Source organism: Bubalus bubalis, chromosome 2 (assembly GCF_019923935.1).
Source record: "Bubalus bubalis isolate 160015118507 breed Murrah chromosome 2, NDDB_SH_1, whole genome shotgun sequence".
In the NCBI taxonomy this organism is placed as follows: domain Eukaryota; kingdom Metazoa; phylum Chordata; class Mammalia; order Artiodactyla; family Bovidae; genus Bubalus; species Bubalus bubalis.
In genome coordinates this window covers 83,604,116-83,631,959 of record NC_059158.1, presented here as the reverse complement: position 1 = coordinate 83,631,959, position 27,844 = coordinate 83,604,116, and the positions used below count along the sequence as shown (strand labels likewise).

The window sequence follows — 27,844 nt, the reverse complement described above, 5'->3', positions numbered from 1 at the left end:
GTTAGTCACTAAGTGGATGTGGAAAGAAAAAGAAAGAACATCAGAGATCATCTTGAGCTTTTCAAACTAGGGGAACAAGTGAGATTGATTTTACATACATTGATCTCCAGATGATCAATGCCCAAATCAGACTGATTATATTCTTTGCAGCCAAAGATGAAGAAGCTCTAAACAGTCAGCAAAAACAAGACCAGGAGCAGACTGTGGCTCAGATCATCAGCTCCTTATTGCAAAATTCAGGCTCAAACTGAATAGAGTAGGGAAAACCACTAGGCCACTCAGGTATGACCTAAATCAAATCTCTTATAAGTGGAGATGACGAACAGTTTCAAGGAACTCGATCTGGTAGACAAAGTGCCTGAAGAATTATGGATGGAGGAACCTAACATTGTATAGAAGGTGATGACCAAAACCATCCCCAAGAAAAAGAAATGCAAGGAGGCAAAATGGTTGTCTAAGGAGGCCTTACAAATAGCTGAGAAAAGAAGAGAAATAAAAAGCAAAGGAGAAAGAAAAAGAGATACCCAGCTGAATGCAGAGTTCTAGAGAATAGCAAGAAGAGATAAGAATGCCTTCATAAGCAAACAATGCAAAGGAATAGAGGAAAACAATAGAATGGGAAAGACTAGAGATCTCTTCAAGAAAACTGGGGATACCAAGGAAACATTTCATACAAAGTTAGGCACAATAAAGGACAGAAACAGCAAGGATCTAGTGGAAGCAGAAGAGATTAAGAAGAGTAGCAAGAATACTCAAAAGAACTGTGCAAAAAAGGTTTTAATGACCCAGATAACCACAACGGTGTGGTCACTCACCTAGAGTCAGAATCCTGGAGTGTGAAGTCAAGTGGGCCTTAGGGAGCATGACTACAAACAAAGCTAGTAGAGGTGATGGAATTCCAGTTGAGCTCTTAATCCTAAAAGATGCTGCTGCTAAAGTGCTGCATGCAATATGTCAGCAAATTTGGAAAATGCATTAGTGGCCACAGGACTGGAAAAGGTCAGTTTTCATTCTAATCCCAAAGAATGTTCAAATTACTGCACAACTGCATTCACTTCACATGCTAGCAAGAGTACACTCAAAATCCTTCAAGCTAGGCTTCAGCAGTACATGAACTGAGAACTTCCAGATGTACAAGCTGGATTTAGGAACCAGAGATCAAATTGCCAACATCTGCTGGATCACAGAAAAAGCAAGGGAATTCCAAAAAACATCTGCTTCATTGACTGCACTAAAGCCATTTTGATGGTGCAGATCACAACAAACTGGAAAATTCTTAAAGAGACAGGAATATCAGACCACCTTACCTGTCACCTGAGAAACCTGAATAAAGGACAAGAAGCAACAGTTAGAACTGGACATGAAACAACAGACTGGTTCAAAGCTGGGAAAGGAGTATATACAGGCTGTATATTGTCATGCTGCTTATTTAACTTACATGCAAAATACATCATGTGAAATACTGGGCTGGATGAGGCACAAGCTGGAATCAATACTGCCTGGAGAAATATCAATCGTCTCAGATATGCAGATGATACCACTTTAATGGCAGAAAGTGAAGAGGAACTAAAGAGCCTCTTGATGAAGGTGACAGAGGAGAGTGAAAAAGCTGGCTTAAATCTCAACACTAAAAAAATGAAGATCATAGCATCCTGTCTCATCATTTCATGGCAAATAAATGGGGAAAAACTGGAAACAGTGACAGATTTTCTTTTCTTGGGCTCCAAAATCACTGCAGTGACTGCAGTCATGAAATTAACAGAAGCTTGCTGCTTGGAAGGAAAGCTATGGCCAACCTAGACAGCATGTTCAAAAGCAGAGACATCACTTTGCTGACAAAGGTCTGTATAGTCAAACCTATGGTTTTTCCAGTAGTCATGTATGGATGTGAGAGTTGGACCATAAAGAAGGCTGAATGCTGAAGAATTGATGCTTTAGAACTGTAGTGCTGGAGAGGACTCTTGAGAGTCCCGTGGACAGCAAGATCAAACCAGTCAATCCTAAAGGAAATCAACCCTGAATATTCATTGGAAGGACTGATGTTGAAGCTCAATACTTTGGACACCTGATACAAACAGCTGACTCCTTGGAAAAGGCCCTGATGCTGGGAAAGATTGAGGGCAAAAGGAGAAAGGGGTGACAGATGAGATGGTTGGATGGCATTATTGACTCAACAGACATGAGTTTGAGTAAATTCAGGAGATAGTGAAGGACAGGGAAGCCTGGTATGCTGCAATTCATGGGGTCTCAAAGAGCTGGACATGATTTAGCAACTAAACACCAACCAGGCAGTGAGGAGTCAATAAGCAACCATGAGTTCAAACTTCAAGTGGAACGATATTGAGACTGGAATACAAAGCTGATGTATTCGTTTCCTAGACTGCCGGAACAAATGACCATGACTGGGCAGCTTCAACCAACAAAAATTTATTCTGCTGCAGTTCTGGAAGCTAGCAGTCTGAGATCAAGGTGTCAGCAGGACCATATCCCTCAGAAGTCAGTGGGGAGGAGCCCTTCCTTGCCTCTCTAGGCTCCTGGTATTCTCTGGCTTGTGGCAGCGCCACTGCAACCTCCATCTGTCATCACATGACCTCTCCTTTGTGTCTTTGTGCCTGAGTCTTCCCTGGTGGCTCAGTGGTAAAGAATGTGCCTGCCAAAGCTGGAGATGTGGGTTCCATTCTGGGTTGGAACAATCCCCTGGAGAAGGAAACAGAATCCCACTCCAGTATTCTTGCCTGGAAAATCCTATGGACAGAGGTATCTGGTAGGCTACAGTCCAGGGGGCCGCAAAGAGTTGGACATGACTGAAAAACTAAACAACATTCCCCTCTTGCTGTTGTAACAACACCAGTCACTGGATTGGGCCCAACTTAAGTCCAGGACTTTCTCATCTCTAGATCTTCAGCTTGGACTTCTTTTGAGGGGGACATTATTCCAAACACTACAGCTGAAAACTCAACAAAGAATAGATGTTTTCTCTGAAAGAGTAGACACAGACTAAGATCATGGATTCAGGTACCTCCAAATTTAGAAAATGGGTGAAGAACTTGTGGCAAAAAAAAAAAAAAGAAGAGAGCTGAGCTATAAGAAGAGAATTAGGGCCATGGAAGAGAGAAAAAATAAGACCAAAGGGAGATCTATCGCACTGAATATGGCGAAGAAGTTAAGGAAATATGTGGTAAGATGCCTTGGAAGGCATGAACTTATGAACATGCATGTGTGCATGTCCACACACTCATACACATACTCACACAGAGAACCACAGCTTCACTGTTAAGAAATTTTTGTAATGAATAAATATTTTAAAATGATTTTTCAGCTTCTCTAGGGAAAAATAAATAATTCCAGATCCTGCTAAACAATACATCAAAGAACTAACCAGATGTCCAGATCAAAGGAAAAAATAATTAGAAAATTATATAAAAATGTCTAAATTTCCAAAGGCAACAAACTAAAAAAAAAAAAAAAAATAGCCTTGAACATGGGGGCATCAACTGGTCACAGAACAGAGGGTGAGAATCAAAAGAAATGGTTTTTGGTGAGGTCACTGGTAGTACAGCCTAGAATTTTAAGAAGCTGACTTTTAGAAAGACAATGCAGACCTCTTCAGGCTCCAAACACAAAAGAGGTTTACTGTAATAGATTGGATGAAGTCATCTGGAAAGGTTTGTGAGCAGGGGCTAAGATGTATTTCTGTAGAAAGGAAAAGACAGACTTTGGTAACCACTCAAGAGTGTAATAATTTATACTCTTACAGTACAGTTTTATGGTAATTAAAAATATAAAATGATCCTGAAAGTGCTACCTTTTAAATGACTTGCTGTGAAGAAGAACAAACTAGTTATGGTCACAAAATGAAGTCTTTGACCCTGACGTGGGGTCCCTGCTTCTCTCACTCAGCTTCAATCTCAGTTTCTTGCGCATGCTCAGACTCACCAACAGTCCTTACATTCCTTGCATCCTTCCACAGGGCTCCTCTTGCCTGACTAATACACCCCCACACATTTTTAAAGACTGAACCCAACCACCAAGCATTTGCCCTGGAAAACTCTGTAGTAAATGATTCTATAATTTGAAAAAATATAACTATCCTCCTGATGCGTAAGATGAGATTTTATACCACAGCCATTTGACGAGAGAGCCTTATAGAAATAATAAGACAGCTTAATAAATGACTTTCCAAGTAACTACTGAGTTTCAGCATTTTTTTAAGTTCATTTCTATCTAATCCAGTTGCTACTTTCTAAAGACACATATGACAGTTTATAAATTACAATTTAAAACTATAGTTAAAATATCTCTAAGATTAAGAAAATACAAAAAAGTTTATTAGTTGAGAAGGGTTAATTTCTTGAGCATTGAATTTACTAACTTTCTAAGGCGAAAACAAAATCCTTCAACTAGACACAAGAAAACTGAGTTTCTCAAACACCTCAAAATAAATTTGCTCTCAAAGTTACTTAAAACAATTGTCAACTCCAAGCAACAAAATATATGGTCTCATGTTCAATCACAGTTACTTAAAACTTCAAATATAACTCACCTGAATAAAGCAAAGAATGTACAGACATGAAAAGTTGTTTGCAAGTGGATTTCTACAAAATAGCATGTTCCAGGAAAATTTGGGATTAAACAGAAGTAACAGTGAGAATGTTTGGGAAAAAGGTACACCTAGAACAGTGCCTTGAACATCTAAGTATATGATAGTAACTGTAGTATTTTATATATAAAGACTTTTTATAATAGAGTATATATGTATCAGGCAGACCCCCCTGAGAATCTGAGAGTCAGGTCAAGACCTGACTATATGTAGTTAGAAATCCATGAAAGTAACATAGATTGTGTTGCTGTTAACAAAAAGAAAAAAAGCTGTGTTCAAAAATAAATATTTCCTTTCCTAATACATGCATCAAACAAAAACTTCCGGCTGGGCCTTAATGAACCAGGACTTTAAGGTTTACAGATGATGTATTTGCTTGTATATAAAAGCTACTTAAAATAGACATATTTTATTCTTTACTGCATTTCAGAACTGTACATAGGGACTCTCTTCATGGTACCAATGCTGTTAGTAACTAGTTATTCATCTAATTACATATGAGTAAATGTTACTATTAGCAGCCTATGTGGAAAAGGACAAGTTAGTAAAGAGGAAAAATGGATGGTCCCCTTCTCCATCTTAAAAATACAAACCAAACAAATGTACATACCTCCTCTGTTTCATCCACACTCGGGGATTTCACCATACAAGAAGCTGGCCTCTCCTGGATGTGCGCGGGGTCCTGGGGGGAACTCTGAGACCCTGGCATTGGAGGCAGTGGAGCACGCCTCTTCTTGGGGGCATCTGACGGCAGGGTGTTTGAAATATACTGTTTGGAAATGGTATTGCTCTTTGTAAAAGTTGGCCGGTGCTTGCTTACTAGAGGAGTTGCAGGGGCGCTGACAGTCTAACACAGAATGAAAAGGCAAAATCTACAGGTAATTCCATGGTAAAAAGCACACACAATTAAAAACAGATTAGAAGAGTCTTATAAAATACTACATAAGAAAATACGTACTTGCTCCCGCTTTTTCTTACTGCGTTGAAATAAGCTGAAAAACCCTTTACTTTCTTTATCTTTCATAAGGTCTAGGTTTTGTGATATTTGGCAGGACTCTAAAACAGAAAAAAAGCACCTTAGTTTTGTTCACAGGGTTATATGTTCACCTCTGAGGTTTCTCTCGATTACTTTTCCTTGATAACTATTTAATGATAAAAGCTACTAGCTGTGGTCTACTATGAACCAGGCACTCTGCTAGGCACCTCATATTTTAATTGACTCTCAAAGCAGCAAGCACATTTAGTATTATTGTTCCTGTTCCACAGTAGGGAAAACTGAAGCTTAAAGAAACTAAGATACATACTTGGGGCAAAGGTCAGGAAATGACAGAGCTATAGGACATAAACCCATTTCGTAGTGACTCAGAGTGTGTTTTATACACAACTACCAACATTTTAGAAGTAAAAAGGACACTTTTTACTTTTAAAAGGATGTTGTAAAAAGGATGTTGTTATCATACAGTTTGTATCTTTGTTGATTTTGAATTATACTTTTTTGTCTCAGCTAAACTATCATAAAGTATTTAATTCTCCAAAGCATGATTCATTATAATTACTTCAGTTCAGTTCAGTCGCTCATTCGTGTCTGACTTTTTGCAACCCCATGAATCGCAGCACGCCAGGCCTCCCTGTCCATCAAATTACTTAGCACTCTGTTAAATGTTTTAAAATTTTTATTTCTGTAATCCAGGGGTTCTCAACTGAGGGTGGTTTTGCACATACAAACACACACACACACATTCACCCGAAGACATTTAACAATGTCTAGGGACGATTTTTCTTCCCTGGAAAACCCCAGGGACGGAGGAGCCTGGTGGACTGTCGTCTCTGGGGTCGCACAGAGTCGGACACGACTGAAGCAACTTAGCAGCAGTAACTGTAGGGACAATTTTGGTTGTCACGACTGAGTTAGGGTGAAGAGAATGTGCTGTTGGGATCTACTGGATACAGGCTAGTGATGCTGCTAAATAATACTCTAAAGCACAAGACAACAATAATACTCTAAAGTGAACAACAAAGAATTATCCAGCCCCAAATGTCAATAGTGCCGAAATTAAACCATATTTTAATCAGAATGGCAAATGTCAAACCTCGAGGTTGCATAGGTAACATTTCATTTTCTAAACAGTATTTTCTAATGTCAACTGAAAGGGCCTACAATCAACAAATCCAGTACCCCCAAGTCACCCTGGCCCAGATTGTTTCTAAATCCCATTTCCCATTAAAAGGAACCATCTCAGGAACCAATCTGACACAGTGTCTCTGGGCCGCAGTCAGAACAATTTGGACATCGTAAGAATAACTCAATAAAGTGAAACAGCACACATGTTTAATTCCATAAATTCATAACAATACTTAAAAAGTAACGATTCTCATTGGCCATTATTTTAAAAAGTAAGGGAATCACATTTTATCCTGCGTTTTCTGAATGAATTCTATTGAGAGAGAGAAATAGCTGACATAGGAACAGTGGCTTTTTTTAGAAATATCTCAACTACCAATTATAGGAATATTTGTTACAGATTATAATGTTTTATAACTCAATTAACTAAGCCATGTGCAGTGATGTTCACAACAGCACTGCCAACAATACATAAGACATGGAAATAACCTACATGTCCATCGACAGATGAGTAGATAAAGAAGACATGGTATACACATGCAGTGGAATACTACTCATCCCCACAAAACAATGAAACAATGCCATTGGCAGGAACATGGATGGACCTAGAGATTTTCATACTAAGACAGAAAGAGAAATACAAATACCATATGCTATCATTTATACATGGAATCTAAAATATGACACAAATGAATCTATCTATGAAACAGACCAAGAGATACAGAGGACAGACGTACAGTTGCCAAGGAGAAGGCAGGGGTGGGGAAGGAATGGAGTGGCAGCTGGGGTGCAAACTAGGATAGCTAAGCGACAAGGTTCTACTGGATAGCACAGAGAACTATCTTCACCGTCTTGTGATAAACCATAGTGGAAAAGAATGTTAAAAAGAATTATATATGTGTATAACTGAATCACTTTGCTGTAGAGTGATATGTCAACTATACTTCAATTTAAAAAGATACCGGCAATGATTATTGATGGCTAACAAGGTAGCTTGTTATTACATGTCTGTTAATGGAAATACACAATAACAACCCATGAAATATTCTTACCAAAAATACCTCCCCCAAATCTGATCAAGTCTCTAGATTTAACAATCAATTTACAGGAAATAGAGGATAAAGGAACATGTTAAGTGGCACCACAGGATGCAATCAGCCAAATTCTAAATGTGGAAAACACCGTAAGACAAATGACCTGGTTTCTTCAACAAATAAGTTGCAGATTTTAAAAAGAGAGACAGCAGTGGGCATTTATACATTTTAAAAACATCTCTCCTGTGAAACACACACGAGTTTTATGGCAAATCACAATATAATCTCTGTGACATTGGAGACAAAGTACTATACGTTGAAATGTGTGGGATATATCCTTAGCAGAACTTAGAGCTCAATGATAGTCTTAAATACATAGTCTTTTCTAGTCTTTTTATTTAAAGAAAAAGTTTCAAAAATTAAATAGTTTATTACAAAGTAGGAGTTATTCCAGGAAAGCAAAGATAGTTAACACCAATAAATATATTAATGCAATATGCCTCAATAAGACATTAAAGGAGAACTATATTTCACAAATTAAAACTTAATAAATCTGATGCTTCAAATATTAAATAAGCACTATGTATTCTGTACAATGAATTTACTGACAATGCTAGCAACTAACAATAATAGGAATGTGGACAGCATTTTATGGTCACAAATTTTTTCACATGCCTAATTCATTCTTTAGAACAATCCTGGGAGGTAGGTGTCACAAGCTACCTGAGCTATTCTGAGCCCTTGTTATAAGTTGGGGACTGTAAAGAATTGAAAGGCCTGGGTGACGATGACTAGAGACTTTGAATAACTTGCACCAAAACAAATAGACATTAAACACTAGAATTGAATCCAGTACCCATTTAAAGATGATGTGCAATACCTCTGACTTCTTTTTTTAAGAAATGCTACTATTTCATTTTAAGGTAGACTCCTCCACTAGCTGAATGTAGATATACAATTAAATTTCATTGGAACAGTGAATAGCAAGTTCACATGGCGGTAACCAGAGTACTCATGTAGTTATTTTAGGCAAAGTAATTTCCAGGCATCCTCAACAGTGGCTAATTCCTAAGTCTTCACTTAAAACTCAATTTCAGGGATCACTACAAGTCAGAGTTAAACAGCAGGACAAACAAGGACTTGAGCTTATTTAGAAAAGCAACTTAAATACTGTAGTTTCCTGTTTCTCAAAGAGAGGCTGTAAATAATTGCACACAAAGTTCTAAGCCTTCTGATCTTATCAGACAAAATAAGGAGGCAGGAGCATTTACAACATTTGGATTGACCTTGTAGATTCTGACACTGTAGAAGGAGCTTTTTACATTTTCCTGTTACAATCTCTTAAGATTATATTCACAACATTTAATACTCTGCATAAACCACATACTTTTTCGGCTGGAGGGGATATTAGAAATCAGTGCATTCAACAGCTTCAAAACGAGGCCAACAAGATTATGGAATGTGCTTTGGGTTAGGTTATGTAGAGAGTGGCAAAGTTAGGAGTGAAAGCCATGTACAAGTAACAGAATGCTGTTGCTGGAAAGAATCAAGAGAACATTTTTTTCTCTTGATTATCATAAAAGTGGGAGGTGAGATCCAGACAAATAAAGTCATTTGCCTGATCAGCTTGCCAGATGAGCTTAGTAGCTAAGGCAATATCAGGATTAACATGCCTATCTTCTGATTATTAGCCAGTATACACTTTACATGGAGAAGGCAATGGCACCCCACTCCAGTACTCTTGCCTGGAAAATCCTATGGATGGAGGAGCCTGGTAGGCTGCAGTCCGTGGGGTCGCAAAGAGTTGGACACGATTGAGCGACTTCACTTTCACTTTTCACTTTCATGCATTGGAGAAGGAAATGGCAACCCACTCCCGTGTTCTTGCCTGGAGAATCCCAGGGACGGGGGAGCCTGGTGGGCTGCCATCTATGGGGTCACACAGAGTCGGACACGACTGAAATGACTTAGCAGCATACACTTTACAATCATAAGAATTTTCAACTTCTTTGATTAGTCTAATCTTCATGATAGCCACTAGAAATAAATAAGTACACTATTACTTATGTGGACTTAATTCTTGGAATCGAGAGGTTCATTGTGTTATGAAAAAATTCTAAATAGTGAAGAAAGAAGATTTCAGTAATTTAATAACACTTAATGTATATAGGTTATTAAGTTTTTTTAGTAGGGGGTAATTATTACAATAATCAATTATCTGAACCTATTCTTTTTTAATGGGGAAAAGATTTCCAGACTTTATTATTATTGGATAATTTTTAATAAAGTTTTCTGCTATGAAAGTAATATATTTCCATTATAAAATTCTATAATATAAAGAAAAGAAGGATGAAAAATGTCACTCATAGCCCTACCACCCAAAGGTATCCACACTTAAAATTTTTATATATTCATTTTCAGAAATTTCATGTAAAAGTTTTTTTAAAATATACTAAACATTAAAGAGCTTTAACAGCTGATTTTAGCATAAGCACTTTCCATATTATTACAAAATATTCACAAGCAATTTAAATTTGCAAACATTTCCTATAATGAATATACCCTTAATAGTCTGAATAACTATTTCCAAAGAAATAATTTGGGACCCTTCTTGGAACCACCAAGCTTTCAGTGTATGTACCCAATAAAGGCCCTAGCAAAATCACTTTTTCTTGTCTGAGAGTGAAGGATATGTTTTTCTCATTCTTAATGTGATGTTAATTTTCAAATAGTTATTGAAATGTAATTATTGTATTAAATTCAGAAATCAAGGTGGAAGCTTATAAACTATTTTTCAGAAATAAAACCCAAAGATTTTCTAAATTAAAATCTCTTACAAAATGTACATATTAATAGTGTTAAGAAGATAGGTAATATTATCAGCTTGGTTAGTTAGTCACTCAGTCATGTCCAACTCTTTGCAATCCCGTGGACTATAGTCCGCTAGGCTACTCTGTCCGTGGAATTATCCAGGCAAGAGTACTGGCATGGATAGCCATTCCCTTCTCCAGGCAAGAGTACTGGCATGGATAGCCATTCCCTTCTCCAGGAGATCTTCCCAATACAGGGATCGAACCCAGGTCCTCCAGATTCTTTACCATCTAAGCCACCAGAAAAGTTCCATTAGCAGTTTTTATAATTTACCCAATAGAAATAGAGATTTCATATTATAATCATTCTACAGATTCATATATCTTACCTTGTAAAGATGACTTGTTGAAGGCAGTAACAGAAGTGGCTACAGAAGGAGGGAGTAAAAGAGGGGTAAATTGACTGTAAAGCTAATGTCTGTTCAAGTATAAAACATCACTGAGTTGAAACATTTGTCTATGAGTTATTTAAAGCCACAATCTCAAGTTGAAGTTCTCTACACAGAGATGGTGTAAGTAATCATTCTTCACAAAGCTTTTATTACTCCTAATAAAACAGATTTGTGTTGAATAAAGAAACTTGCATTTATCTATTAGATATCATAGAAACCAACATTATCTAAAATCTCCAAGTTTTAATACATTATATCTATAGATTTATACTCCAAGTTATTCCTATTTTGAAGACTTTTGTTAACTAGACTGACTCATTTTATAAGCTAATTGATTTTGGGTGCTGAACTTAGAAAAATATTTGTCAATATATTCCCAAATTTGAAAGAAAATTAAGACTCAAACAAAACCATGGTGAGTCTCCCGCAGTACAGCTGGATTTTTTTTACCGTCTGAACCACCAGGGAAGCCCATGAATAAGGGAGTGGGGTGGCCTATCCCTTCTCCAGGGGATCTTCCTGACCCAGGAATCAAACCAGGGTCTCCTGCATTGCAGGCGGATTCTTTACCAGCTGAGCTACCAGGGATGCCCTAAATATTCAAAGGTAGACAGAAAAGTGTAAAATGTAAATGACAGCTAAGAAAGACAAATTTTTATTCCAATTGTAATAACTGAACTCAAGTTAAATTTTATTACATTTAGTTTTCTCTTTTTATTTCCAATGACATGTACTGACTTTACTACAGGATTCTTTATGAATTTGAGAATACTTATACATAAACACAAAACAGGCACACATATGCACATCCTGTCAAATGAACAACATGAAAAGTCTTACTTACCTTTGCTGACATCGATGGCATATAATTCCCTCAGTCCCAGTTCATTAAGAGATTTTGTCAAGTCAAGGGGCTCCTGAGACTGATAGTCCTTCAATAACTGTGTGTGTAATGGATCAAACTCACATTTGCTGCATATAATGGTGATAAGTTCTTGAAGTGGTGCATGTGGGCTAACTCTCACTATTGTCTTCTGCGTTTTCTTAAAATTGATCACTACTCTCACAGTTTTCTGAAACACAGATTAAAGCCAGAGTTACACCATAATTTACTGGGTTTTTGTTTTTTTTTTTCAAGATAATAAGAACCTTCATTTTATTGTGTAAGAATCCTTCTATAGCCAAGTTCAATAATATAGGTAACATTAAGAATTAAAGTGAATAACATGATGATATACAAGTCCTGTGACCTTATTTTTAACTTATGGTGTTTCTGGTGGAAGTGGCCTGAGTTTCCATCCTGAGATCTGGAGAAGATTGGAGGCATTTTCTACAATAGTCTTTGTAGCACCGGGGCTGCTGCTAAGTCACTTCAGTCGTGTCCAGCTGTGTGTGACCCCATAGACGGCAGCCCACCAGGCTCCCCGTCCCTGGGATTCTCCAGGCAAGAACACTGGATTTGTAGCACTAGAATGTCATAAATTTCTGTCTCATACTTCAGACTTTAACCTAAGCCCCAGGTTCTATTCCTATATCTCTAGCACCCTCACATTGCATAATATGAAATTACCATAGTTTACTGCCCATCTTTCTACAGTGATGTCTAGAACAATGAGATAATCTATGGAAAATTATGTGTTGCAACAAATACAATATACAGTATTTTCTACTTTGTGGTAAAATTTTCATTTTGATTAATGTTACTTCCTAAATCCAAACCAGATTCTTTGAAAAAGGTTGCTTATTAAGTAATCTAGATTAAATTCATAACTCTTATACAGTATTAAGTAGACTTAAATCCAAAACAAAACATAAAAGCCTCTTATCTAGTCCTACGGGTATTTTTGCTTTATTCCTTAAAATATTTACTTTAAAATTAGCATACATGATGGAATTATAAATGTTTTATTCTATTTTTTTTAGTTGAGAAATATTTATCTTTCTAATGGTTTGTCAGTTGTCTCAATGGGAAAAAAAGGGATATTTTAATTAAGACACTAACATTTTTGAGCTTGTATTTGAGATAAGTGAGTTAATCCATATGAAGAGCTTAACACACTGGCATATTGTAAATTATCAACACATAAACATTAGCAATTGTAAGTAACTATTGTTGTCACTACTATTATTACTACTTTGGTTAATTTTAATATATTAGTAAAGAATAGTATAATAGTCCTCATTTAGATATTTAATACTGCTAACTCAAAGTTACCAAGAAGATTTTAAGCACCTCCATATTTTAATGCAATTGAATTAAATTTTGTATGTAAATGGAATTTAGAAACATGACCACGTTAAATGAAACTTACAGATTGCAGATCTTTAAAGTTTAACATATATTCCTAAAATACCACATGTAGTCAAATGCTACAGCATAAATAATACAATTTCCATCTAGATAAATAGTATACATATCTTTATGGAAAATAGCCCAATATCCTAATATTTAATATTCAATCAAATGTTGTAGAAAGCAAAGGATTTTTAGTATTGTCCAAAAAAGTTACCGTTTTTGTTAAAAAAAAAAAAACTTCTCATAAGAATATGAAGAAAATATGAGAATGTATGTACTCAAGTCATGTGTAAATGAACTAATTTTAAAAATAAACCTTTATATATTTTTTAAGGTTAAAAGTGGTTTATGTTGTTCCTAATGAAAGAGTATTTCTAGAAACCCATTACTTCTACCCCCTGTTTGCTTACAGAAACAGAACAATTTTATAAAGGAGAACTGATGAATGATATTATCACTATGGTAAAACATTTTTGCTTAAAATTCATACATTACAGAAAACTGAGCCATCATGCAGCTCAAATTAACAATAATTTATAAGTTAAAAAGTTACAACCACCACTTGCCACGTACAGAGAAGTAAAAAAAAATTATTTTAAATTCTTAGAGGAATTTGTATTAAAGAATTCTAAAGCCTTTTAAAAAAAATGTAAAATACTTCTTAAAAGAGTAGCTCAAAATATAGATCTTTCATAACTGTCAGATTCTGATACTGTCAAAAAGATCACTTTAGCACATCTAAAATCTAAAGTATTCCCCAAATCCTAGTTAATCCAAGGATAAACAACCAAGTGAATCCTAAGCAAAAAAGGTCCAGGAAAACACGATAGCCATACTTACACCAAATTAGACCAGGAAAGGCAAATTTTATTTCATTTACACTGAGCTGCAAAGAATGATTTTAAAAATTAACTTAGTATTATGTCAAAATCTACTATGAAAATCTTACCTCTGGTATTAAAGGTGTAGGTTTCTTCTTATCCAGAATTTTTGGCTTTAAAATTACTTGCTCCACCTCCAACATTCCTATTGGTGTGTTTGGCTTAAATTTAATGGGGTTCTTTTCAGCTGAGAGCAGATCAATTGTGTGACTTGATGGATTTAAGTGATATTGTGCACAGAGGAAAATCAACAAGTCCATCATAGGTTTACTGTAAAACAAGAATAGTGCTGATCATGGAACAGTTTCATTACCTGTTCAATTTATTGTTTCAAGCATTTTTTATGGGGCCTCTGGGGAATGGCAACCTACTCCAGTACTCTTGCCGGGAGAATTTCATGGACAGAGGACCTGCTGGGCTACAGTCCATGGGATCACAAAGAGTTGGACACAACTGTGTGACTAACTTTCCTTTTTCTTATCTTCAGCAGATAAAACAAGCCTACAGAATACTGTACAAGATATTATATTTAAGCAGACAAAATTATAATAGTTTAAAAATTCTAAGTAGTATTGAAGAAAACTTGGATCTTTGTGTTGGTTTAAGATATTTGGCAAAACTAATACAATTATGTAAAGTTTAAAAATAAAATAAAATTTAAAAAAATAAATAAAAATAAAAATTCTGTATATTTTATCTGCCAAATTGTCTTCATATCATAGATTTCAGGAGAAGAAAAAGATCTTCTTTACCCAAAAGCAGTCACTTAACTTAGCAGATGCTCCTTTACAATGTCATTTGGAATATGACCAATCTTTAGCTTATAAATTGGTTCTGATAAGAATACAGTATTGTCACTTTTGGTCTTTAGAAAGCATAGAATCTACATGAGGAAGGCCACAAAATCCTAACGAAAAGTGTCATACAGACTTCTTCAATTCATTCAAACAGCATTTAATATCCCTAGGCATTGGCAACAGGGTACAACTTTATGGCATACCTTCTCTCATATACCCAAAACACTGCCCGATGGACTAGACTAAATGTCAGCAAGCTACAGTCTGCAGGTCAAAGTGGGTCCACAGTCTTGTTTTTGTAAATAAAAGCTTATTGGCACACAGCGAAGCTTATTTGTTTATATAATATCTAGGGCTATTTTTGTGTTATAATGACAGATTTGAGTAGATGTGACTGAGACTGTAGGGCCCCCCAAACCTAATACTTTTTTACTAACTGGCTCTTGACAGAAAAAGTTTAGGAACTCTTGTGCTAGACAGTGAAAAAATAACCAAGTAAATGTATGATAAAATTTCAAACAGTGATTAAGTGTTGAACACTAATAGTAATACAGAACCTATTTCTATACGGAATTGCTAATTCGACATGAGATTCAGAGACATTTAATTTTTTGCTTCCCTTTCTACAGATTCCAACTGCTAACACAGGCTTTTTTCATTCACTTCATCTCCCTTCTCTCTCCAACAAACAAGTTGTACCCATTATACATATACCAAGAGAAATAAACAGAATTGTGTGGTCTCAAACTCTTTCTTAATTGTCAGCATTTGAGGAAAGCATACCAAAAAAATCTTTTATGTTATGTGCTTTCTGCAAATGTCTGGAGGTCCTAAGCTGTTAGCTCATACTCAAGACTGAGGCAATAAAATACTGTCTAAAAGTCTTATTTTTGTGAACTGAGGTTTACAGGTTGATGGGCTTCACTTGAGGGTAATCAGGTGACCAGCTTCCCCCCACCCCAAAGGTAAGTATAAATATCAATAAAAAATAATTCTCCAATTTCTTGCCTAGATTATGAACAGCTATCAGTCTTTTAGAAACTTGACAGGGAAATGAGACTAAAAAACCTCACTGTTCAGTATGCTATTTTTAATTTAGTACATCTGTTCCCATAAGCACCTACCCTCAAGTCTCCTAGGTGGAATTCCCAGGTCTGTAGCCTCTCTGGTTCAACGTTTCCAGAGAGGAAGTATCCTGCTGGGGAAGAATTAGTTGTCTGACATTCCGTGGTCCTGAGGTCAAATACTTTATACAGATTTTCAAACCATCCCCTGGGTTCAGCTCCCTACCTCACCCTCAGCTTCTGCAGTTGTTGCCCATTCTTAGGCCATTCCACTTGTTATGGGATAAAGAGGCATTTTTCATAATGGTGCACTTACTTTTCTCTCTCCCACATACTAGTTGTACCCATTATATATATGCCAAGAAAAATGAATAAATAAAAAATAAGTCCCTCAGTAAAAAAATAAGAAAGTTCTCTGTAATATGTTTCAGTCCCCCAAATATGTTTCCTATGTCTTTATTAAAGGCTTGTACAGTAATATTTAGGAGTTTTATCTCCTTCTCTTGAGCTACCTAGTATGTTCATACATAAATTTTCTATAATTGCCCAGATTTTGGCTTTGGATAGTACACACTCAATTTTATACAGAGAAAGACTAGCATAATAGTATTGTTGAAGTTTATTTTTTGGTAACAGTACTCTATGATAGCAATTTGATGCTAAATACCAATTCTAGATTGGAAAATGGTACTTATTTCCCTGATAGTAAATAAAGTTAAAAAGGATTAGGTAATGTCTAAATAAATACAATATAATTATAAATACAAAATGTTTATACAAAATAATTATAAATTACAATAAATTATAAATCCTTCTACATATAAGCTGGAAGAGGAGAGAATTTTCAGTGCCAACTCAATGGAGACATGTCCACTGTAGTCTATGAATAAATGGTATTATGTTCAGATTATATTTTCCTTTCTCTCTCTATATATAAATGTGCCAGTTAATACATGTTAAAAACTCTAAACTTTACACTTCACATCTTTTACTTGTTAAATGTACAGTCCGTCGAGAATCTCTGCCAGAAACACTGAACATTAACAAAACAAAAACAGTGATTAGTATAAAGTTTTGTTTTTTTTATTAATCTCTTATTTTTATGCTACCATTTTTTATCTATTAGGGAAAAGGATACTTTAAAAACTTTTTAAAGAACAATTTGACACTCTAACTCTTCTGATATGCCTTAATGAATTATTGTATTTTTATCTGTGATATGCAAATTTTATTCCTTTAGTCAAAGTGGTCACCTAATAATTTGCACACTATACCAGATTTCACAGCAAAAAAAGTTGCATGGTAACTAGAACCTTTGAATTCACTGCCTAAATATTTTCTAATAAACAACTCTTGGAAAAGCAACTAAAAGTTACAGATCTTCTTTATGACCTTATTCTCTCATTCTATAATTACAGCTTCAACTTTTACTTAATTCCAGAGGCCAATTCTCTCTAGAAGATATTTGTGGGCAGATAATAAAATCAAAAGATCAGTAAGTCTGTAACAGACAAAAATACACAGGGATTTGATACTGCCTGCAAATTCAGCAGTGGCCACAAGACTGGAAAAGGTCAGTTTTCATTGCAATCCCAAAGAAAGGCAATGCCAAAGAATGCTCAAACTACTGCATAATTGCACTCATCTCACACGCTGGTAAAGTAATGCTCAAAATTCTCCAAGCCAGGCTTCAGCAATATGCGAACCGTGAACTTCCTGATGTTCAAGCTGGTTTTAGAAAAGGCAGAGGAACCAGAGATCAAATTGCCAACATCTGCTGGATCATGGAAAAAGCAAGAGAGTTCCAGAAAAACATCTATTTCTGCTTTATTGACTATGTCAAAGTCTTTGACTGTGTGGATCACAATAAACTGTGGAAAATTCTGAAAGAGATGGGAATACCAGACCACCCGATCTGCCTCTTGAGAAATATGTATGCAGGTCAGGAAGCAACAGTTAGAACTGGACATGGAACAACAGACTGGTTCCACATAGCAAAAGGAGTACGTCAAGGCTGTATATTGTCATCCTGCTTATTTAACTTCTATGCAGAGTACATCATGAGAAACGCTGGGCTGGAAGAAACACAAGCGGACTCAAGATTGCTGGGAGAAATATCAATAACCTCAGATATGCAGATGACACCACCCTTATGGCAGAAAGTGAAGAGGAACTCAAAAGCCTCTTGATGAAAGTGAAAGTGGAGAGTGAAAAAGTTGGCTTATAGCTCAACATTCAGAAAACGAAGATCATGGCATCTGGTCCCATCACTTCATGGGAAATAGATGGGGATACAGTGGAAACAGTGTCAGACTTTATTTTTCTGGGCTCCAAAATCACTGCAGATGATGATTGCAGCCATGAAATTAAAAGACGCTTACTCCTTGGAAGGAAAGTTATGACCAATCTAGATAGCATATTCAAAAGCAGAGACATTACTTTGCCAACAAAGGTCCGCCTAGTCAAGGCTATGTTTTTTCCTGTGGTCATGTATGGATGTGAGGAGTTGGACTGTGAAGAAGGCTGAGTGCTGAAGAATTGATGCTTTTGAACTGTGGTGTTGGAGAAGACTCTTGAGAGTCCCTTGGACTGCAAGGAGATCCAACCAGTCCATTCTGAAGGAGATCAGCCCTGGGTGTTCTTTGGAAGGAATGATGCTAAAGCTGAAACTCCAGTACTTTGGCCACCTCATGCGAAGAGTTGACTCATTGGAAAAGACTCTGATGCTGGGAGGGATTGGGGGCAAGAGGAAAAGGGGACGACAGAGGATGAGATGGCTGGATGGCATCACTGACTCGATGGCCGTGTGTCTGAGTGAACCCCGGGAGTTTGTGATGGACAGGGAGGCCTGGTGTGCTGCGATTCATGGGGTCACAAAGAGTCAGACACGACTGAGTGATCTGATCTGATCTGATCATAATGATGTGATCACTCAGTTAGAGCCAGACATACTGGAATGTGAAGTCAAGTGGGCCTTAGAAAGCATCACTACGAACAAAGCTAGTAGAGGTGATGAAATTCCAGTTGAGCTATTTCAAATCCTGAAAGATGATACTGTGAAAGTGCTGCACTCAGTATGCCAGCAAATTTGGAAAACTCGGCAGTGGCCACAGGACTGGAAAAGGTCAGTTTTCATTTCAACTTCAAAGAAAGGCAATGCCAAAGAATGCTCAAACTACTGCATAATTGCACTCATCTCACATGCTGGTAAAGTAATGCTCAAAATTCTCTGGGCCAAGCTTCAGCAATACGTGAACCGTGAACTTCCAGATGTTCAAGCTGGATTTAGAAAAGGCAGAGGAACCAGAGATCAAATTGCCAACATCCGCTGGATCATGGAAAAAGCAAGCGAGTTCCAGAAAAACATCTATTTCTGCTTTATTGACTATGTCAAAGTCTTTGACTGTGTGGATCACAATAAACTGTGGAAAATTCTGAAAGAGATGGGAATACCAGACCACCTGATCTGCCTCTTGAGAAATATGTATGCAGGTCAGGAAGCAACAGTTAGAACTGGACATGGAACAACAGACTGGTTCCAAATAGCAAAAGGAGTACGTCAAGGCTGTATATTGTCACCCTGCTTATTTAACTTCTATGCAGAGTACATCATGAGAAACGCTGGGCTGGAAGAAGCATAAACTGGAATCAAGATTGCCAGGAGAAATATCAATAGCCTCACATATGCAGATGACACCACCCTTATGGCAGAAAGTGAAGAGGAACTAAAAACCCTTTTGATGAAAGTGAAAGGGGAGAGTGGAAAAGTTGGCTTAAAGCTCAACATTCAGAAAGCTAAGATCATGGCATCTGGTCCCATCACTTAATGGGAAATAGATGGGGATACAGTGGAAACAGTATCAGACTTTATTTTTGGGGCTCCAAAATCACTGCAGATGGTGATTGCAGCCATGAAATTAAAAGATGCTTACTCCTTGGAAGGAAAGTTATGACCAATCTAGATAGCATATTCAAAAGCAGAGATACTACTTTGCCAACAAAGATCCGTCTAGTCAAGGCTATGGTTTTTCCTGTGGTCATGTATGGATGTGAGAGTTGGACTGTGAAGAAAGCTGAGTGCCAAGGAATTGATGCTTTTGAACTGTGGTGTTGTAAAAGACTCTTGAGAGTCCCTTGGACTACAAGGAGATCCAACCAGTCCATCCTAAAGATGTTCATTGGAACACACCAGTCCTGGGTGTTCTTTGGAAGGACTGATGCTGAAGCTGAAACTCCAATACTTTGGCCACCTGATGTGAAGAGTTGACTCATTGGAAAAGACCCTGATGCTGGGAGGGATTGGGGGCTGAAGCAGAAGGGGACGACAGAGGATGAGATAGGTGGATGGCATCACTGACTCGATGGACATGAATTTGAGTGAACTCCAGGAGTTGGTGATGGACAGGGAGGCCTGGTGTGCTGTGGTTCATGAGGTTGCAAAGAGTCGGACATGACTGAACAACTGAACTAACTATACCTAGATGTGAACTCCTCTCTAGTAGGTCCACCTCTTAGCAGACTTTCTTTCCAGGACATAATACAACACAGGTCAGCGTCACTGAATGAGGAATTTATAGGAGCCAATGATTACTTATCTCTTAGGTAATTCTGCTTAAATATCTATGAGCTCAAACATACAGCAGACAATATGCATTTGAGATGGCTATTCAGTGTCCGATGCATGAAAAGGTGAAACTGTCAAAAGGAGACTCACATGCTTAAAAAAAAAAAAACACAGAGGTAAGAAAGCGGTTTTGATTTTTGTTTTTTAATTAACAAACTTGACTAGTAGCCTTGTTGCATCTAAAGACAGTACACTTAACATAGAAGTGGGGTGTAAGCATTAACTGAACTGAACTGAAGACTTCCTCCAAAATCAGCCTCAGATCAGTTTGACTGCTTGAAGTATTTAATTAAAGGCTCAGCATTTGGCCCTAAAAGTGCAGAATAGATGACCCTGACCTAGCCAATTCTGAGGGTGGGAATTACTGACCATCTGGTTCTACCTTAAAGGAGCTGTAACACAATAAAAGCAGGATACTAACTTTAAGCAGGCCCTGCACACAGTGGGACTGCTTTGAGGATTAACTAGTCACAAAGTGCTCCCCTAGAAAACAAAATCCTCTCTTGAGGATAGTTTAGAATTATCCACCCGAATGCCAAGTTACTTCTACCAAAAACAACAATTTTAGTTTGATGGTAATTATCCTAAGCTGATGTACCTAACAGCCGTTGGCTGAAAGGTCTAAGCACGTGATCACCATAGTAAGGACACTTGTTTTCCTATTTGCTAAGGTGGGAGCACGTGCCAGCAGTCCACCTGAAACCCAAGCCAAATAACTGAATGTTGAATAGGATTGGCTGAATTTGATCACCACTTCCTCATTCAAACAAGAAACTGTCTTTTCCTCCTCTATATCACCATATTACTTTGAATTTTGGCTTATTATTGAACAAAGTCTGCTTTGCACTATTATTTATAGATTTTTTTTTAATCTTGTAAAAAAAATGACTTTCTTGAGAGGGAATTAAAAAAAAAAAAAACTTAAAAAAAACACTCTTCTTTGAACCAGAAGAAATCCTTATGAGATTTCCCACTCCATTTTGAAATAACAATTCTTTGTATTAATTTCATATCTAGTATCTCCTTTGAGTTCACAACCACCGCAAAAGCTACTTCCACTTTACGAATGAAGAAACTGTGGTTAGAAAAGTGACATAAACAGATTACAAACAGCATAAATAGAATTGGCTGCAGTCAGAGTGGAAACGTCCTGACTCCTAATCCAGCTACACTTTAGCCTCAGGATCACATGCAAGACTCAGAGCAGATGGCTTGCAACCGCTATCTACTGCGGTTTTACTTCAAAGATTGATGGCATCGCTAAATAACTCCCTGGAATCCTCCAATGACCCTTCCTGCATTCATGGTACATATGAAGGGTAATCTTGTCCTAGTTTTATTACCTGCAAGATAAAAGAAGACTTCTGCTTTGAGATTTTAAAGATCCACTTAAGTATGTAAAATGAAAGTCAGGATTCACCAAAGAGCTTTCAGATCAGCTCCAACAACTACCTAGGTGAATTTCCAAATCCTGCTGCTGCTGCTGCTAAGTTGCCTCAGTCGTGAGGGCTGTTACACTTAAACAATTTAACAGTTAAAACTACAACTTTTATTTAGCAGCTGTAGTTGAATAAGTATCTAAATCAAAATTTAGAGCTCTCTTATGGAGCTCAATGTAAATGACCCTGATGCTGGGAAAGATCAAGGGCAAGAGGAAAAGGGGGTGATAGAGGATGAGACAATTGTGGATGGCATCACTGACTCAATGGACACGAGTCAATGCTGCACGCCAGGCTTCCCTGTCCCTCACCAACTCCCAGAGCCTATTCAAACTCAAGTTCATCGAGTTGGTGATGCCATCCAACCATCTCATCCCCTGTCGTCCCCTACTCCTCCTGCCTTCAATCTTTCCCAGCATCAGGGTCTTTACCAATCAGTCAGTTCTTCGCATCAGGTGGCCTAAGTATTAGGGTTTCAGCTTCAGAATCAGTCCTCCCAATGAATATTCAGGACTGATTTCCTTTAGGATGGACTGGTTAGATCTCCTTGCAGTCCAAGGGACTCTCAAGAGTCTTCTCCAACACCACAGTTCAAAAGCATCAACTCTTTGGCGCTCAGGTTTCTTTATAGTCCAATTCTCACATCCATACATGACCACTGGAAAAACCATAGCTTTGACTAGACAGACCTTTGTTGGTTATGTCACTGCTTTTTAATATGCTGTCTAGGTTGGTCATAACTTTTCTTCCAAGGAGCAAGCGTCTTTTAATTTCATGGCTGCAGTCACCATTTGCAGTGATTTTGGAGCCCAAAAAATAGCCTCTTACTGCTTCCATTGTTTCCCCATCTATCTGCCATGAAGTGATGGGACCAGAAGCCATGAACAACAAATGGAGCTCAATGTGGTTGTGCCATGCAACAGATTTTCAGCAGTGTGTTTTTGAAATCTATCACCCTATCATATAATGTATTTACTACACATCTGTCATTTGACATTTTTAAGTAAATATAAGAATGATTCTGAAATTCTGAAGTTCTTCTGAGATCCATACCACTTGCTGTATTACTGGTTTAGATGTGGGAGGTAAGCAAAACTGACCCACATTAATCCAGTGAAATGTTATTTTTTATAGTCTACTTTCTTCCAGTAGGTGGCACTGCAGTTCACGTAAAACACTCCTGAGTTAGTTCTCTGACCCAGCGGGTACCAGTCAAAACTCTGCTCACAAGGGTCAGACATATGAGGTGACTTGCTTGAGGTCACATAGCAAGTTATGGAATAAACTGTAGAGCCTGAGACTTCTAACTTCAAGTTCCATGCTTTCTTTATTTGTGTTTTCATCCCTGATATTCTAAGATTTGCTCATATCAAAACAAATCCCTATTTATGGTATTCAGGACATAAAACAACACAAATTATAGGAGAGAGAATAGGCTAAGACATAGAGTGCTCTCCCTGTAGGCCAACAAAGAGAGTTAATATCAGTCTTTTATTAAATTTCCAAATTAAAATTGCTTTTAAAATGTCCCCAGAGAAAAAGGGAAAAATATTTATTCAATGAGAATGACACCTGACTATAAAGACGTACAAACATACCTGCATATTTCCATCCGAGTTTAACCTATAAGCTCATTTTCATTAAAAATTAACTTTTCCCAAGCAATAGTAGATACCACCACATGTGCTATCGTATAGCGTGGCATTTTCTGAGGAGCTTAGCCCCTACACAGCTTGCCTCTAACAACAATATTCTTTAATGCTCACTTTTAGCAAGGCCCAGAGCTGCTTTGCCTGGTGAAAAAGACTGTTTACTTGACCTGCACACACACACAGACAGAGATATATATACGTGTGTATGCATGCATATATATATATACACACATACACCTGTACTTCCTTCCTTCAATCCAATCATCTGTAATAACAGGACAAACAGAAATGCCCAAAGTTTTCATGCTGCCACTCAGCTATCTTCGATGTAAGCCAAGGATCACAAAGGCAGGATGACAGATACTGGGTGACTTTTGGTCACTAAAGAGGCAGTATCACTAAGCTCTGATGCCAAAAGACTGGTAAGCCTGCACAGATAGCTCCTAACCTGATTCAGGATAACAAGTTTTTAGTCTGCCCTTGAGCATAAGTCTATTACCATCTCCAACTTTATTGTGTTCCCTAATATGAATAAGCTCTTCGGTGAAAAATCAATGTACAAACAAGTGTATTCTAAGATAATGTTGTCTGTTACATCCTCAAAAATGGGCCTTTGAGCATACCTCTGCATGCGCTGTATGAGAACAGAGGGGAACTTTCTGAAGAACCTCCCCAAGCATACATTTTGAGAAGCACAATTTTCCTGAAAAGTTAAATGAAGCATAAGTTTCTAAATATTTATTTCAGGCTCATATTGACATTAGTCTTCAAAGGAAATATATATAAGCAACACCATTGAAATATACAATACAAAGAATACTTAGACAAATTAAGAAAAATGGCCTCAAAATATTAAAGATATTAGAGAGCTCCTTCATAGTGACATAGGAGCTTTGATTTATTAATTGCTAAGAAAACTTTATGCCCTTAATTAAACTACTTAACTGAATTAAAATACTCTTCCATAGTATACTCTTCCATTAAATCCCTGTATCATTTTGTTGAAAATTGTCTTATTCCACTTATGGTAACAAAGCCAGGAAGAAATTTAATTTATCTATACCATGGCTCTGTATATTAGGTAGCTAACATTTTTCAAAAATAGAATTTTTTTCTAGAATTACATTTTTGTTTTTCTTGTTATTGTTAAACATTGTGTTTTTTTTTTTAAACAATGAGCCAGCAATTGCTGCAACCTTCAAAATATCCCAAATCACACTCAAGATAGCCTGATCTGCCCTCTAAAATATTTGGAATCACTCCTAGATATCCAGAATCATACTCCTGAAATATTCAGAATTCCACAATCACTTTTAATCATAAAGAATTAATATAAAAAAAATTAGTCATAGTGTTTTCAACGAGTCATTCCTGAGTGATAAAACTATTAGGAACAAATTCTAAAATCAAACTCCCCCATAAAAATACTGATATAAAACAAATTCTACTCTCAGAAAAGTTTTTCAGCCCCAAACAAAATTTAAAAAGCAATCAGAATTTGGGGCATTCTTGCCTTGCTGTCTATCTGAGAAAATATTTAAGAGATTCTGGGAAAGCTACTGAGGCCCATCCAAATGCCTATTCAAGACACATCATTTAAGTTGCTACTCCATCAGCACGTAAGATTTAAGGAGACAACATCTGAATTTACTAAATGTCTACTATACTGCAAGAAACTGTGAAAAAAAAGAAAGAAAGAAAAAAGAAACTATGATAAAGACTACGAAGAAAAGTCATGAGGCTTGCATGGATGTTTTGGTTTGTTTAAGAAGATAAGACACACATACAAATTACAGCCTGAGATAATGTATGATAACTATCAATGGTATCCAGTGTCAGAAGAGTTTGGAAGTTAGAGGTAAACAGTTCTTTCTTGGGAGATCAGGGAGCCTTTATATAAAAAGTGTCACTTGAACTATATTAACTGGATAAATGTGGCTGGTATGGTACTCAAGATGGAAAGGCTTTCAAAAAAAAATGTGAGAGTGGAAAAAGCAGAGTATCTGTAGAAAAAAAGAGTCGTGTGGCTAAAGCTGAAGCTATTCAGAGGGGAGTAGTGAAGGAAAGCCTGCCTAACTTCAGAGAAGAAGTTAGGCAAGGCACCTCATGTCCAGGCTTGGTAGCTTGGACTTCCTCACTTTGGTGCTGAATTGCCATTCCCGCAGTCTTTTATCATAGGGAGTGCCACGAACAGAGGGGTGTTTTAGTCAGATTACCCTGAGGGTGGAGAATGAATGGAGACAGCCCAAGGTTAAGGAAAACAGTCCTCAATAGAAAATGGAGGAGGCCACTATGTGCCAGGCACTGATAGTATTTCATTTAATCCCAAAAACAATTCAGTTATAAAACATTTTTATAGATAAGAAAACTGAAGCAATTCAACAATAGTTGGCAGCCCAGAAACAAAAAGCTGACTGATGGAAAATTACTCCAGTTTAGGAACCTGGAAGGCAAACAGGCTAGAAGGTCAAAAGGGTGCAGAAAATCTAGGGTCCTTGTAAGTACAAATGTAGTAGAAATGACCGATGAAGAATTCAAGTCAAATATGAAAAAAACATGCAGCAATCGGAAGAGAAGTCATCAATTAGACTTAAGGAGGATGAAGAACAACTCCAATTTAAAAAGTGGATAAGCTAGATTCAAAAAAACTGTGTCAAAGCGGAAACCCAAAGATCTCACTTTTGAAACAGTAATAAGATACCACTGTCCAGCTGGACAGGGGAAGTAGACTATGGACACAGTTTTCCAGAGTTAAGGAAACAGAAGGAAGTTAGCTTGGTGTAGCAGGTGGGAAAATCTGAAGTAATTACAGTGGGTTACAGGATAGAAAGGAAACCTGTGATTCTAATACTAAAATCATTGAGGTTAAAAAAAAAAAAAAAAAATCTAAAGAACCCAGAGGGCTAATAGTAGGGAAGATGGCAATATAAACAGGTGAGTGGTACATTCAAGAAGAAATTCTGAGTATTGATGAAAACACTGTTATCCGTCAGCATTAGTGAAGAACTAGGAAAAATAACTGACTTAAAAAAATTACCTTGAATCCAGGGAACATAAGAGGAATTGCCTTTACATTACCCGAGCCACATCCATTATCATCATTATTTTCAAACCAGGGTAATGGTGTGATCTCAAGGGTTAAAGATGATACAATGACCATTGTCTCTAACTCACAAGATGCCTCCTTCACCCAGAAGAGGTGGAAGCCCACCAAGGTCAGTCACAGGGTTCCCAACCTCTAACACATGATTCAATGTGTCATCTCCAAAACTGTTTTCAATACAAAACAAATGGCAAAGTGCAACTTCCTTGAATTTAATAAGAATTTAATATGCAATACTATGTATTGTCTGCTAATGCTGAACTTTTCTATCTTCACGTACTTTCAATAATTCATAAAGTTGTACATAAGGATAAATCTCCAAAGTAAGGTATCATGAATGAATTTCTTCTAGATAAAACCACATTATAAAAATGCAATACCCAATCGATTACTTACTTATTCTTTCATTCTACAAACAAATATATATACATACACATGCAACTAAAGGTCAAAATAGCTTCAGTTTCTAAAACAACACCCCTGATAACAAACAGGTAAAGGTGAAAGGTGGAACAAGACCAAGGATACAACTCATGTAACTTTCCTTTTCAAAATGAAATGGAAAATTACACTTGGCTGCATTCCATTTTTCCAGTTTTTATTCAGGTATTAAAAATATCAGTCTGCTAAATCACATATTCCCTTCCTCCTGGGTTAAAGTTTAATTTTCTGTTTCTATTAAATTTATCTACATTTTAATAAATTCATTAAATCATTCAATGATGTAAAAAATCCTGCTAGTTTTAAAGACAGATTTATCTGTTTGGATAAATAAGAGAGTACCTTTTAAGAGTAGCTAACACAGCTTCTGCAAGTCAAATTTGGAGAAGCAACTTAAAAAAGAAAGAATAATTTGGAAGCGAAGGGAAGGAGTTTTCTTATGGATCTCTGGCTTCCTTTGTAAGTTTGACTTAGAAAATCAATAAAACTGATGACTATTCTTCTGGAAAAGACCATTAAAAAAAAAAAC

At 36.9% G+C, this 27,844-nt stretch overlaps 1 protein-coding gene across 10 annotated transcripts in view; it reads right to left on the bottom strand.

Moving 5' to 3' along the window:
• Positions 1–27,844, bottom strand: part of COBLL1 (cordon-bleu WH2 repeat protein like 1) — a 166,833-nt gene that overhangs the window by 40,061 nt on the left and 98,928 nt on the right. For all 10 annotated transcript variants that reach the window (XM_044934556.1, XM_044934558.1, XM_044934545.2 and 7 more), the window contains 5 exons: positions 14,264–14,465; positions 11,863–12,091; positions 10,956–10,994; positions 5,559–5,656; positions 5,211–5,447 (listed from right to left, as the gene is read on the bottom strand). In XM_044934556.1, coding sequence (XP_044790491.1) covers positions 5,211–5,447; positions 5,559–5,656; positions 10,956–10,994; positions 11,863–12,091; positions 14,264–14,465 — 805 coding nt within the window. The remainder of the gene's footprint in view (positions 1–5,210; positions 5,448–5,558; positions 5,657–10,955; positions 10,995–11,862; positions 12,092–14,263; positions 14,466–27,844) is intronic.